This window comes from Ovis aries, chromosome 11 (assembly GCF_016772045.2).
Source record: "Ovis aries strain OAR_USU_Benz2616 breed Rambouillet chromosome 11, ARS-UI_Ramb_v3.0, whole genome shotgun sequence".
NCBI lineage: Eukaryota > Metazoa > Chordata > Mammalia > Artiodactyla > Bovidae > Ovis > Ovis aries.
In genome coordinates this window covers 45,245,982-45,259,798 of record NC_056064.1, presented here as the reverse complement: position 1 = coordinate 45,259,798, position 13,817 = coordinate 45,245,982, and the positions used below count along the sequence as shown (strand labels likewise).

General features: G+C 39.0%; 1 protein-coding gene across 8 annotated transcripts in view; it reads left to right on the top strand.

Annotated features, from left to right (window-relative positions):
- The window catches only part of NSF (N-ethylmaleimide sensitive factor, vesicle fusing ATPase), a 149,247-nt gene that overhangs the window by 63,793 nt on the left and 71,637 nt on the right, over positions 1–13,817 (top strand). For all 8 annotated transcript variants that reach the window (XM_004013003.5, XM_027974387.2, XM_060394932.1 and 5 more), the window contains exon 9: positions 11,479–11,678. In XM_004013003.5, the coding sequence (XP_004013052.2) occupies positions 11,479–11,678 (200 nt within the window). The remainder of the gene's footprint in view (positions 1–11,478; positions 11,679–13,817) is intronic.

The window sequence follows — 13,817 nt, the reverse complement described above, 5'->3', positions numbered from 1 at the left end:
TAAACACTCTTTATCCTAATGCTAATTTGACAGAGATCAGTCCTAATTTATTCTTATTCTGCTTACTCTTACGTAAAATTAGTGTTGCCCTAATTTTTTTTCCTCTTTTGGTTACCTAAAAGTTGACTGACAATTTTTCCTCAGTGTGGCTTGCTTCTGATACAATCTCAGGAAAACAAAGAAAATTCACTGCTTTTTAAAATTGAAGAGATTAACAAATGCAGATTTTTTACTTTTATGGGTAATATTTCAAAGATTATAAACAGCAAACATTACTGTTTATTAATTACATTGTAGAAACAGGCTATTTTTTTTCATTGAACTATCTTAAGAAAAGAGATTATAGTTAGTACATTAGATGTCTTACACATATTTTCATGTATTATTTTCATCAGAGGGGCTACATAAGCTTTATTATAATGGATAAGGTCTTACTCTGTTTAGACTTTTAGATCAGAAGTCATCCACACTAATCATAGCACACACCTTAAAGCCTCTTAAAGTTCTTCCCACCAAAGTTTGTGTGATTATAATCACTGAGTAACAATACGTGGGGCTCAAACAGTGTTACACATTTGTACATGGTTGGAGAACTGCTAATTTAAGAGAGTGAAAGTTAGAATTGGAAGTGTATATCATACTAAGCTACCTCAAACTAAGAGACAAAGGATGGGCAGTGGTTATCTAGCATTGCAAATGTCCTTTTGGGTGAAATACCCAGAATTAGCCCCAGTTCATCTTAATAGAACCAGATCATTCCAGGTGAGTGCCACAGTGTGAGGTGTGTGCCACCCTAAGAACGAGGAGTGGCAGCTTTCTAATATCTGATAGTTAAGAGAATCGGTACAATTGGGGTGATATGGGGAACTTTGAAGAAGAAACATGCTTATTATAATAGAACAGGTTGGGGAGAGAGATTTTAGAAAGGTGTATATATGTGAAAGTGATAGTCACGGTAGCTTGGTTTTTATGGGTGGAGCTACACACTGACCCTTAATGAGGTTGGAAGGCTTGAGAAGTTGGTATTAATTGAATCTTGCTTAAGGCATAAGAGGAGCAGGGAGGATTGACTATGATAGTAATCCACCTGGAAAGAGGCTAAAGCTACAGAGAATCCTGCCCTACTGAACACTAGCAAAATCTTTGTGAAACTACTGTTACAACTCATTTACTACAGTGTTAATTTGGATTTTGACGTTCATCAGTGGAATGAGTCCTGGTAATTTGCAGTGTCCCAGTGACAATGGTGTTTTAGGTAAAATGTTTAAGGGGCCAGATGGTCACAGTAGTCAGTCTCAGAAAGAATTTCACAAGCAAGATCTTCGTTTATTTTCAGGCTTTACAGTCACCTAACAGTGATTTAATTCTCACCTACCAGTTGTCAGGCTGGTTGCATCTCATAACTCATGCACAGCAAGGTGATTAAAAAAAATAAGCTAATATTAATTAAGCCTATTTGTGAGCTCTTTCTTGGAGAAGGAAATGGCAACCCACTCCAGTGTTCTTGCCTGAAGAATCCCAGGGACGGAGGAGCCTGCTGGGCTGCCGTCTATGGGGTCTCACAGAGTCGGACATGACTGAAGCAACTTAGCAGCAGCAGCATGAGCTCTTTCTAAGTGCCTTAATCATCATAATAATATTCTGATGTAGTTGCTATTATTATTTCCAATTATAAGTGGAAGAACCAGGACTTGAACCCAGACAAGCTGACTCCAGAGCACTCACTCTTGAGTCTAATACAAAAAACTCTTCTTCATTCTGAGATTATATGTCCATGCTACCTTTTGATAGTACAGTATATTTTCTTAGATTAAATGGCGGTGATAGAAGATGTCAGGTTTGATATTTTTGTTGGGGAGGCAGGAGGGAGGGGGTTCAGGATGGGGAACACGTGTATACCTGTGGCAGATTCATGTTGATGTATGGCAAAACCAGTACAATATTGTAAAGTAATTAACCTCCAATTAAAATAAATAAATTTATATTTTAAAAAAAGAAATCTTTACCTTGCAAAATAAGCTAAGCAACCCAATGACAACACTAATCTCCAGTTGTTTTTAAAGAAGTTGTTTAGCTATAATAGCTTTAGAAATCTAAGTCTGAGAATCAATGGTCAGAAAAATGGGACTCTGGGTTAGTAATTTTTAATGTTCTGTAGAGATGTTTCACATGATTTATTTCCTAATGCGCTTAAACCAGTCATTCTTCACCTATCTGGTGCCTGACCACAAGCTGTACTTTCATCCATTTGACAAATATCCATTGTGAAATGTAATTGAAATTCAGCTTTGCGGTTCATATTCTAGCAAATCATTAAAAATTCCTTATGACAACAGCTCTAGAATGAGATACAAACAATCCTTACACTAAATTATTTACAGAATATAGTCTTACAGTGAGTTCCAGTGTCATATTTGCTTAAATCCTTAGTAAACAATGGCATTACCATTTGCTGTATTTATGTCACTGGCATTTGACATTATTTGTACCTTTATTAATAGCTTTTATATAATGATGTAAAATAATAGATAATAATAGACATTACTTTTACAATAATAGATATTAATACTTTTCATTGTCCCTAACATATGGAGAACAAAATGGAAGAGAACAGGAATAGCCCTGCTAGAGAAGAATGAACAGGGGGGCCAGATAAAGAAGTTGTCTGGCTTACTTGCTCCTCTAACTGTAATCTTGATTGTTTTATTTTTCTGTGTGTCACTGGTGACTTTAGTATCCTTGTTGGTGATTTGTCTAACAGTCTGTCTTCACAGTTCTTCAGAGTCCTCATTTCCATTTAACTTTTCTTTGACTCCATCTCAGATACTCACTTTGGTCATACCCAAGACTGCACCATGACTAATAACCACAACTTTGGTATCTCAGTTTTAAGCCTCTTGCTCTCTAGCCACCTCCCATTTTCTCCTTGCTTGCTTTTAGCCTACGTCTCATCCCTATTGCAGCAAGTTCAGGCCTATGGGATCTTCCAGTTAATTTACTCTATGTCACTTCCCAGCTGTTTTGTCATCTCTACCCAGCTTAGATTCCATGGTCTACCACCTTTACCCTCCTCTGTGTGTGCTCCGTTGCATCCGACTATTTGCCATCCTATGGACTGTAGCCCGCCAGGTTCCTCTGAGTGTGGGATTTTCCAGGCAACAATGCTGGATGGGTTGCCATTTCTTTCACCAGGGGATCTTCCTGACCCAGGGATTGAACCCACATCTCCTGAGTCTCCTGCATTTGCAGGTGGATTCTTTACCTGCTGAGCCATTGCAGAAGGCCTTTACCCTCCTACGGTACACCCTTAACAGCCTTGCTCCTCATGTTGTGTGTGTCAGCTGTTTCTCAGCTACCTGCTTACTCTGTACCAGTCCCCAGACTTGCATGTGGCTCCAGAAAAACACAAAACCATGATGTTTGACCTCACTTTAAATTTAAGAACCAAATATTAAGCAAGCATCAGCATGTCTTGGCATCAGTGTTTCCTAGCATTCCTTCTATGTCCCCTTAGTCTACACCTATCTTAGCCAAGAGGCCTAGAAGGCATGTATTTCCTTAGTCTTGTCAGTTTCCTTCCTGCCTCTCTGAGAGGACTAGTTCGTCTCCATTCTCCTCAAACATCCAACATTACCTCTTGCCTCATTCCATCCTCACCAGCAGCTGATAATTTGAAATCTTTAATTTCACTGAGGAAAGAGAAATAATCAGAAGAGAACAAACTCATCTTAATGTAACACTTGTTGAATGAGTCAAAGAACACAATCCCAAAACTTCATTTACTCCTATATTCAAATATAATTAGCAACTTGAATTCCAAAACCAAATATATAAAGCCAGTTTTGGCCATTTTGAATTATGGTTATCACTACCACCTTCCTTTATGATACTATAACCAGGAGTGTTATGTTTGTGCCTCATCCAGATAAAGATTAGGTGTTTTTAGGAAGAGATTAACAGAAGCAGTTATTAAAATAAGCAGTTAATTAACAACTCAGGAAATGAAGAGAAGAAATGCTTTGGCACTATTTTTGATTATACTATTAGTCCATAAATTATGGAGGAAGGAGAAAAGATGCAAATGATTTAGAAATGAAAATTAAAGCCTCAAACTTTGTGGAAATTAGAGGGAGAATGGTGAGAACAGGCCATGTGGTAGTTTTGGAGTTTGGGGTAGTTTTGTTTGTTGTTGTTTTTTTGTGTGTGTGGTAATTTTATTTACCCTGCATTGCTAAAGTTTAAGATTCAGTTTTGGAAAAAACAGTGGTTAAAACCCCAAAAATCAAGATTCTTATGCCAGCTTTAATAAAATTTATATTTACAGAATTGAGTAAGAACCTACACCTTACCTCACACTGTAAGTTGCTTATATAATTACAGCAAAGAGGAGAGTTCCTCAGTGACCTGACTTTCCTGTGCTGAGTTCACTTACCCAGTGGCATCTATCTGCTCAAGCCCACCTTCCCACACATTTCCCCAGTTCCTCAGGTTCTTCCCAGACTGCTTACATGTCTACCAGTGCCATCTCCTCATCCTGCGTTCTTTAGATGACCTCAGCCCCTACTCCAGGTGATAAACAAAGCCCAGCGGGCATAACCTCAGCTCGCTTCCTCTTCTCTTTACTTCACTAGTCTCAGAAGAAGTTTCCTTGCACCTCTCCTTAAATCCCGCCTCTAGGTTGCCAGAGTTCCGGAAAGTGTTATCTCTTGTCTGTTCCTGCCTACACCACTTGGCTTCCTTCTCCTACCTCAGCCCCAAATGATCTGACCTAGATCAGCATGAACCTCCTGATTTTTACATCACATGTTCTCTTTCCAGGCCTCATCCTCTGTCTCCAGAGCGTCTGTCCCTCTTGTCACATTCCTCTGCTCAAAGCTTTTGGAGGCTTTTCATGTACCCAGAGCAAACATTCAAAAATATTGAACCAGGAGTTCTGATATCTTTTCTAAGCTTTCAACAAGTCTTTTTTTAATGGGCATTACTACCTGAATCTCAAATGCCTTATAGCCCAAAACTAAGTTATGATTTGCTATTGCTAACTTCTTGGTTGTTTTCTGAGATGACGATAATTTTTCTTATGTTCCCAGGCTAGATGCCTTCAGGTCATCCTTGACTCCTCTTTCTTTTATTTTCAGTTGGTCTCTTGATTTCTGATGAATACCTCCCCTATCTTCTGTTCTTTTCCTACTACTGTTTCTTACAGTTGTTGCCTCTTTCCATTTCTGGTCTCTTGTCTAGATTACTTCAGTAGTACTCAGGATTTTTAATTTGAATTTAATGCCTGAACCTCAGAGGATATAAGAATCTTCTCAAAAGTGCATACAAATTTTCGTACATGGGCATTTTTCTAGGGAGGTCCACTAAACTAGTCCATGGGAAAAAAAAGTAAGGGATAGAATGAGAGAACATGACATTTTAAACAAGTCAGTTCCACTGATTTCTCCTTGCTCTGTGCCTGCCCTTTGCTATGTAGTTCCCTAACTCAGGGAACTGATCTCTGAGTAGTGAGGGGCATGTAAGACATAAAGGGAAAAAAAAGTAACAGCAATCAGTACAGCTTGGCAGTCAGACAGTCTAGCGGTCAGAGATCAGAGGCTCCCAGCATCAGTGCTAGGCCTTCATGTTCTGGAGAAGCTCAGGGGAAAGCTGGGGCATCAGTAGGGAGGCAGCCTTCTGAGGCCTCTCGACCCAATTGTTCATGTGCTTCCAAAGGACTTGGAGGGATAGGGAAGCTTAATTGGCAAAAAACCCAAAGCCAGACAGTGAGGCAGTGTCCCCAGAAAAAGGGTAAGAACATTCCTCCAGCTGGACTCCCGCCCTCTGATCTTTCTTCTCCAGTCCGTCCTTTACTCTGCCACCAGAGTTAGCTTTTAAACACACATCTCATTATGTAGCCTCCCTGATTAGAAACTTCTGGGTTTTTACAAAACAGATTAAAAACTCCTGGCATGGTGTTGAGGCCTGTCTTAGTTGGGAACCTGTCAACCTTGTACTCAGGCTCCCAGCCACGGAAGGGATGACTGGCTGTCTTGAGAGGACAACTTCGAGGTCCATGCCACCGTGCCTAATCTAATGCTGATCTCTGTCTTTAGGCTGCCATTTCCCTTCCTTTGCCCGACTAGGAACCTCAAGCCATCCTCCAAGGCCCAGACTCTGTGTTATCTCTTCCCCTGTGTCCATCCCTAATCTTCTGCCATCACCCTGGCAAGATCAGTCTCTCTTGGCTAGGTTCCAGAAACATTTCATGCCCGTCTCTGATAATGTCATATTATATTGGGGATAACTTATTTTTATTTCTGTCTTTCCTACTAAATCAGAAATGCCCTGCAGGTATGGACTGCCTTTTTCATGTTTGTATCCCAAACACCTCGTTTCGTGCCTAGTCCAAACAGGAGCTTAATACACTTTTGTTGAATGGAATTACTTATGAAGAGTTTTTATGACTCATTTAAAATTAGAGACCGATGCTTATTTAATAAGTTGAAAAGGCTATGATAATAATAGTAATAACAAAGTCCCATTTCCACTGCTTATTCAAGTAACTGCTTCCTTTGTGGAAGTGGATTTTTAAAAATCTTCACATGTAAGTGTATATTTTTTGATGTGTTTTCCTGGCATCCTAAAAAAGATGGTAGAATGATGGTTTTAATGCAGATTAGAGGTTTTATGACATTCCTATTGATGTTATATTGAACAGATTCTGTAATTTCACAGATCTGTATTATAGATTATATATAAGTTCCATGGATGTGCATTTTACCTCTTTTCTTTCAAATTTCATGGTAATATTTTGTGGATTATTCATTTTATAACATCTGAGTTAATTTAATTCAGAGCATATTAAATTGAGCATTTCCCACATACAAAAACAGAGTTACAGAGTTAAAAATCTCTTCTTAGATATTATGTAGTTTGGCCAAATTTGTAAAGTCCCAGTGTTTCCAAAGACATTTTTTTTTAGGTATTTAAATTATCTTAGCCATGAAAGTAAATACTTTTGTGGAGAGCTTCAAATACAAAATAAATACTTTCAAATAAGAGCTTCAAATATTTTTTTTTAAATCATCTTCTTGCCCCCCATTTTCTCTGAGTTTTATAGGAAGGATATCAACAATTTACTTGTTCACCTGTTTATTGAGTATATATTATGTGCTAGATATTAATGCTGAGTGTTTGCAATTCAGAATTGATGAGAGAGCACCTGCCTTGAATAGTTCAGTCTAATAGAGAAGAAAGTATAAAGACAAATAATTGTGATTTAAACCTTGGAGAAGAGGAAGGAAACTCCTCCTCTGAGAACAGTTGCTGAAGTTGAGAATGGAGATGTCTGCAGATAAATCTGTAGATAAAGAAGCAGGGATGCAAAGAGAGTCTGGATATGTAATTAAGGTTACTAATAACCTTGTCAAAAGATAGGGAGATTAACTTGAATTATCTGGGTGAACCTAACATAATCACAGAAGGTAGCTTAAAGCAGAAGAGGAAGGCAGAAGAGAGAGATGTGTCAGAAAAAGAAGCTCAAGAGATCTGAAGCGTAAGAGAAACTCAGTCACTTACTGGAGGGAGACCACATGGAAAGTATCAAAAGAAAATAGGCAGCCTCTGGGAGAAAAGATGAACCCCCAGCTGACAGCCAGCAAAGAAATAGGAATCGCAGTCTTACAGTCACAAGAAAATGGATTCTATCAACAACCTGCATATACTTGGAAACTGATTCTACCCAAAACCCCACTGACTCACACCTTGATTTCAGTCTTATGAAAAATGGATCTGAGCTACCCAAACCCACTCAAACTTATGACTTAAAGAACTGTTAGATTATAAATTTGCAGTGTTAAAAAAAAAAAAAAGAGGAAGCAGGGAGCTAAATAGAATTCATACTTGATAGGTTGTTGTTTTTTTAATGTGCAAAGTAGAAGTCTAAATCATCTCTAAGAATTAATGACATGGGTAGCACTTGAGAAGAGAACAGTGGTGATCTGGATAATTACTAAGGAGAATGGGAGATTAACAGAAATGAGTGAGGGGTGGCATGCAATACTGAGGGAGCAGTGAGAACAGAGCTGAAATCAGATGGCATGAAGCGCTTAGGATATCAGTCAGCACGGTGGTGTAATTTTCTCTGGTCTTGCTCTGTGGCCAATGTTTAGGTGCAATAAAGTCATATTGTGTTCAGGGCTCCTAAGGTAGGTATAACAGAAATATAAGAATGCCGAGGAAGCAAGAGTCCTTTAAAGAAAGTATGCCTTAACTGGAAGGAAGTGTGGTTAGGAGGAAGTTGAGAAACTTGGAGAAGGTTAAGAGACTGGAGATGGGGCTAAGCTTTGGTACTTTGTAGGTGTTAAGCATGTCTTTGTTTTCTCCTTTCTGGATCTTCTTCCCTTGTGCCTGTTTCATTCCCACCACCTCCGCTTTCCTCTGCTATGGTTTTTTACAAATAGTTTTAAGTCAAACAGTAGTGGTTGGCTTGGAGTGGAAGATTATGAGCCAGTTTCCAGAGTTCCCAAAGAAAGGCAGTGCCAAAGAATGCTCAAACTACTGAACAGTTGCACTCATCTCACACACTAGTAAAGTAAAACTCAAAATTCTCCAAGCCAGCCTTCAATAGTATGTGACCTGTGAACTTCTAGATGTTCAAGCTGGGTTTAGAAAAGGCAGAGGAACCAGAGATCAGATTGCCAACATCTATTGGGTTATCAAAAAAACGAGAGATCCAGAAAAACATCTACTTCTGCTTTGTTGACTGTGCCAAAGCCTTTGCCTGTGTGGATCACCACAAACTGTGGAAAATTCTGAAAGAGAGGGAAATACCAGACCACCTGACCTGCCTCCTGAGAAATCTGTATGCAGTTCAGGAAGTAGCAGTTAGAACTGGACATGGAACAAAAGACTAGTTCTAAATAGGGAAAGGAGTACGTCAAGGCTGTATATTGTCACCCTGCTTATTTAACTTATATGCAGAGTATATCATGAGAAATGCTGAGCTGGATGAAGCACAAGCTGGAATCAAGATTGCCGGGAGAAATATCAATAACCTCAGATATGCAGATGACACCACCCTTATGGCAGAAAGCGAAGAAGAACTAAAGAGCCTCTTGATGAAAGTGAATGAGGAGAGTGAAAAAGTTGGCTTAAAGCTCAACATTCAGAAAACTAAGATCATGGCATCTGGTCCCATCATTTCATGGCAAATAGATGGGAAAACAGTGGAAACAGTAATAGACTTTATTTTGGGGGGCTCCAAAATCACTGCAGGTGGTGGCTGCAGTCGTGAAATTAAAAGACGCTTGCTCCTTGGAAGAAAAGTTATGACCAACCTAGACAGGTTATTAAAAGCCAGAGACATTACTTTGCCAACAAAGGGCAGTCTAGTCAAGGCTATGTTTTTTCCAGTAGTCATGTGTGGCTGTGAGAGTTGGACTGTAAAGATAGCTGAGCACCTGAGGAAAAAAAAAACTGAAGAATTGATGCTTTTGAACTGTGGTGTTGGAGAAGACTCTTGAGAGTCCCTTGGACTGCAAGGAGATCCAACCAGTCCATCCTAAAGGAAATCAGTCCTGAATATTCATTGGAAGGACTGATGCTGAAGCTGAAACTCCAATACTTTGGCTCATAATCTTCCACTCCAAGCCAACCACTACCAACCACTACCTGATGCGAAGAACTGACTCATTTGAAAAGTCCCTGATGCTGGGAAAGATTGAAGGTGGAAGAAGGGGACGACAGAGGATGAGATGTTTGGGTGGTATCACCGACTCAGTGGACGTGAGTTTGAGTAAATTCTGGGAGTTGGTGACGGACAGGGAGGCCTGTTGTGCTGCAGTCCATGGGGTCGCAAAGAGTTAGACATGACTGAGCAACTGAACTGAACTTCCAGAGTTCACTTCAGATGTGTCCCAGTAGATTGGATCCTGAGGGTGCCTGGTGGTGTTGGCCTCTAGCAGAAGCTCAAGGCTTATCCCCGTATCTCATTACCCCTTATGCCCCAAGGGTGGGACAAGGGCAAAGACATTTTATAGGCTACAGTTCTTGAAACATGAACTTACTCTTGATGAGAAGGTCAAGAATATAAGCCTTCATATGTTTCTACCAAGTTCCCCTTGTCTCTAAAAGTCTAACCATAAACATAGATCTCATCACTTTCAAGAATTTAAAAGGGAGTCCCTTTTTGAAACAAAGATAGAAGCAATGGCCATACAGGCAACACCAAGTATCTTCCTCCTTAGAATCTAAAATTTCTAGTTAGAGTTGGTTGAATCTTGTGGTTTTCTTTATGTGAGTCATTAAATACACTGTCATAATTTTCTTAAAGATACAGTTTTTTAAGGTTTCATTCCAAATGAGGACATTATCCATAAAAACTTACTATATTCCATTTCCAGAAAATTTCCTGTTCACCTGTAGTTTTGAGTGTAACACTTGAAATCTAAGAATTTATTATTTCACAGAGTGCTTTTTTGGTGTAGTATAAAGAAAAAAGTGAAGTGAAGTCGCTCAGTCATGTCCGACTCCTTGCGACCCCATGGACTGTAGCCACAAGGCTCCTCTGTCCGTGGAATTTTCCAGGCAAGAGTATAAAGAAACTCATAAGAAAAGAGTCAAGCATGTTAAGTGTGAAACTACAAGATAGGTGAGAATCCTAGAGTGAGTTAAACAGAAACCAAAGGTCCTCTTAATCTTCAGAAATGGAGTAAATGCTTGCATAGAGTGAGCCCAAGAAATTCTAGGGAGTCTTAAGTCATTCAGTCTTGCTGTTTTTTGTTGTTAATGATATCTTTAATGCATTTAGCAATGGTTGCCTCAAAAAGAATTGAATGAAGCATCCAAGTTCTTTGGAAGCTTCATTTTCTTCTTGGTGGCTCTGAGAAAGCAGGTTTCTCACTTGGCATAGTCCTGTGAAGTAGGGCATTCAGCTTTATCCACAGAGTCTGTAACATCCATCTGCATCCTGTGGATCGCTCAGTCCCCACCCAACTCAGACATGTCTGCCCTTTCTTCAAGTACTTGTATTGACAGGTAGACCTGTAATTTCTATGACTAAGATATAGTTTCCATAGCTATTGTATCATAATAGATTTGTGTTGAGTTAAATTTGCCTGAAAACAGATCTTTCTTTTCCCCTGCTAGCTTTAAAGTAAAGGAGAATGAAAAGGAAGTAATAGTTCCTGATTAGGTATTTAAGTCAAACAGACATTTTCACAGTTAAAAGTGTTTGTTCTAAACTAAATCATAATTCAGATACACTTTTCCAAGACCTTTAATTGGCAGCTTTCCCCCTCAACTATTGATACTGGTGTAGGGATTGTTTGTGGAATATTCTGTTTTAAAAAGAGCTTCAGTTCATTCTTGTTCTGTTTATAGCACCTGGATATTAATGTATGTTAATGCGATTGCTGTATTTTTCCTAACATGCATATGAAGAAAGGAAATTTTGATGTCTTACTTAGTTGATGTAAGACTGTTCTCTTTTCCTTTTAGGCTGCAAACATGTTAAAGGCATCCTGTTATACGGGCCTCCAGGTTGTGGTAAGACTCTATTGGCTCGACAGATTGGCAAGATGTTGAATGCAAGAGAGCCTAAAGTGGTCAACGGGCCGGAAATTCTCAACAAATATGTGGGAGAGTCAGAGGCTAACATTCGTAAACTCTTTGCTGATGCTGAAGAGGAGCAAAGGAGGGTAATGCTAATATAATTTAGTAAAAGTTTGTTGTCATTTATATGACGATTGAAACCCAAAGTTCTGGTGGAAAACGTGTTGCTGTAATTTACAGTTTGAAGAAATTGCAAGTAAAATTTATTTAGAACCGAGTTATGTCACTGAACTGGGATTACGGGAGATTTACACCTTGTGAGCAGATGTCAGTATCCACATGTTCAGAATACAAAGATGGATGGTGATATAAACCAAAAGTTTTGCAAAAACATATCATGAATATCTTTTTAAGTGACACTTTTCTTCCACATTACTTCTAGAGTCTTGAATTCATTTATCATAAAAGAGAAAAGTTAAATCCATAAAGAGACTTATAGAATTATGTATGTGTAAAGTTCTTGTGCAGAAAGCTAGTTTACTCACCACTGACCCAACTCAGCTGTAGAGTGACAGGTATAAGCTGTTAGGTCACAAAGGAAAATTTGATTTGGGTCTTAGAAAAAAAAAATTTAACTAAAAATCAAACCAGAGTTTACTAATTGGGATGGCTAATTTTATGTTAGTTTTCTGGGCCCTAGGGTGCCCAGACATCAGTTAAATGTTGTTTTGATTGAGTTGTGTTTACCATTCGAATCTGTAGACTGAGTAACGCAGTTGTCCTTGCTAATATGCCATCAGTTGAAGACCTGAAAAGAAGAAAAAGGCTTACCCTCACTTGAGTAAGAGGGAATTTCCTTCTGCCTGACTACCCTGAGCTGGGACATCAGTTTTTTTCTGCCTTCAGACTCAAACTGAAACACCCACTCTTCCTGGCTCTCAAGCTTGCAGGCCTTTGGATGAGAGAGCCACACCAGGCTCTCTTGTGTCTCCAGCTCACCCAGTACAGATAGTAAGACTTGTCAGTTCCCATACTTCTGTTAACAAGTTCCTTATAATTAATCTCTAGATAGGTAAAAAGATATAAATCTAGGTCTAGAATAAATATATTTTTTTAAGTACCAGTAGAACAGATAGAACACATCTATAGATCTATTGATTCTGTTTCTCTGGAAAACCTTGACTAATATACTAGTATTAACATATTTGTTTCATTAAAGAAAAGCTGAAAAACAATGTCATGAGATTTCTGGTTCTGGAAATACAGTAGACTAGGAAGCATGAAAACATACAAAAATCTTCAAATGCTGGGTAAAATATAATTAAAATATTTTCGGAAGAACAGTTGAGCTCTCGAGAAAGAAATGTCTTCAGAAATTAAAAGAAAACTGGAAATTAAAGTGCTAAAGATAATGAGCTTCCTTTTTTGGTTCTGGTAATGTGTGCCTTTGAGTTTTAGCATCCACTAGCTGACTCACTGGCAAAATCCCTGACACTGGAAAATATTGAAGGCAGAAGATGAGGGCATCAGGGGATGAAATGGTTAGATGGCATCACTGGTGCATTGGACATGAACTTGGGCAAACTTTGGGAGATGGTGAAGGACAGCGAGGCCTGGCATGCTGCAGTTCATGGGTTGCAAAGAGTTAGACATGACTGGGTGACTGAACAACAAGGGGGCATAAAATGAGCCCTTGAACTTGCTTAAGATGTGGACTAGGAACTGGAACCTCCAAAGTGACTGTATCATCAGTGAAGAGAAATGACTAGAAATTATTTCCCTACCAACACAGAGAAATGACAGAATTATTCAACTGTTTGCCTGGGTTCTAGAGTGGAAGCTAAGGAATCTCACATGGCAGTTCTAAACCATGGGTCTTTGGCTCATGCTTAGGAGGTGGCGGGGGAAAGACATACATATGCACACCACCAGTATACTTTGAGGTCCCCAAATTGGGAAGTTAATTTTAAAATGAATCCTGGATTAATGATCCCACATAGAGTTGTTAGATAAAAGAATACCCCAAAGGGTCCTCCACCAAGCCCAGGCCACAGGAGCTTCTCACAGAGAAAGCTAAAATATCTCCAATAAATAGAAACATCATCATCAAAATTTAAAACTCAGCAACTAGGTTCAGCATAAGCAGTAGCTTCAGCTGAAGAGAGAAGTGATAAACAGAAGAATAAATCTAAAGAAATCACCCAGAATGTGGCATAGAGAGATACAGAGATGGAAAGTATGAAAGAGAAATTAAGATAACAGTATTAAAATAAGAAACCCAAATA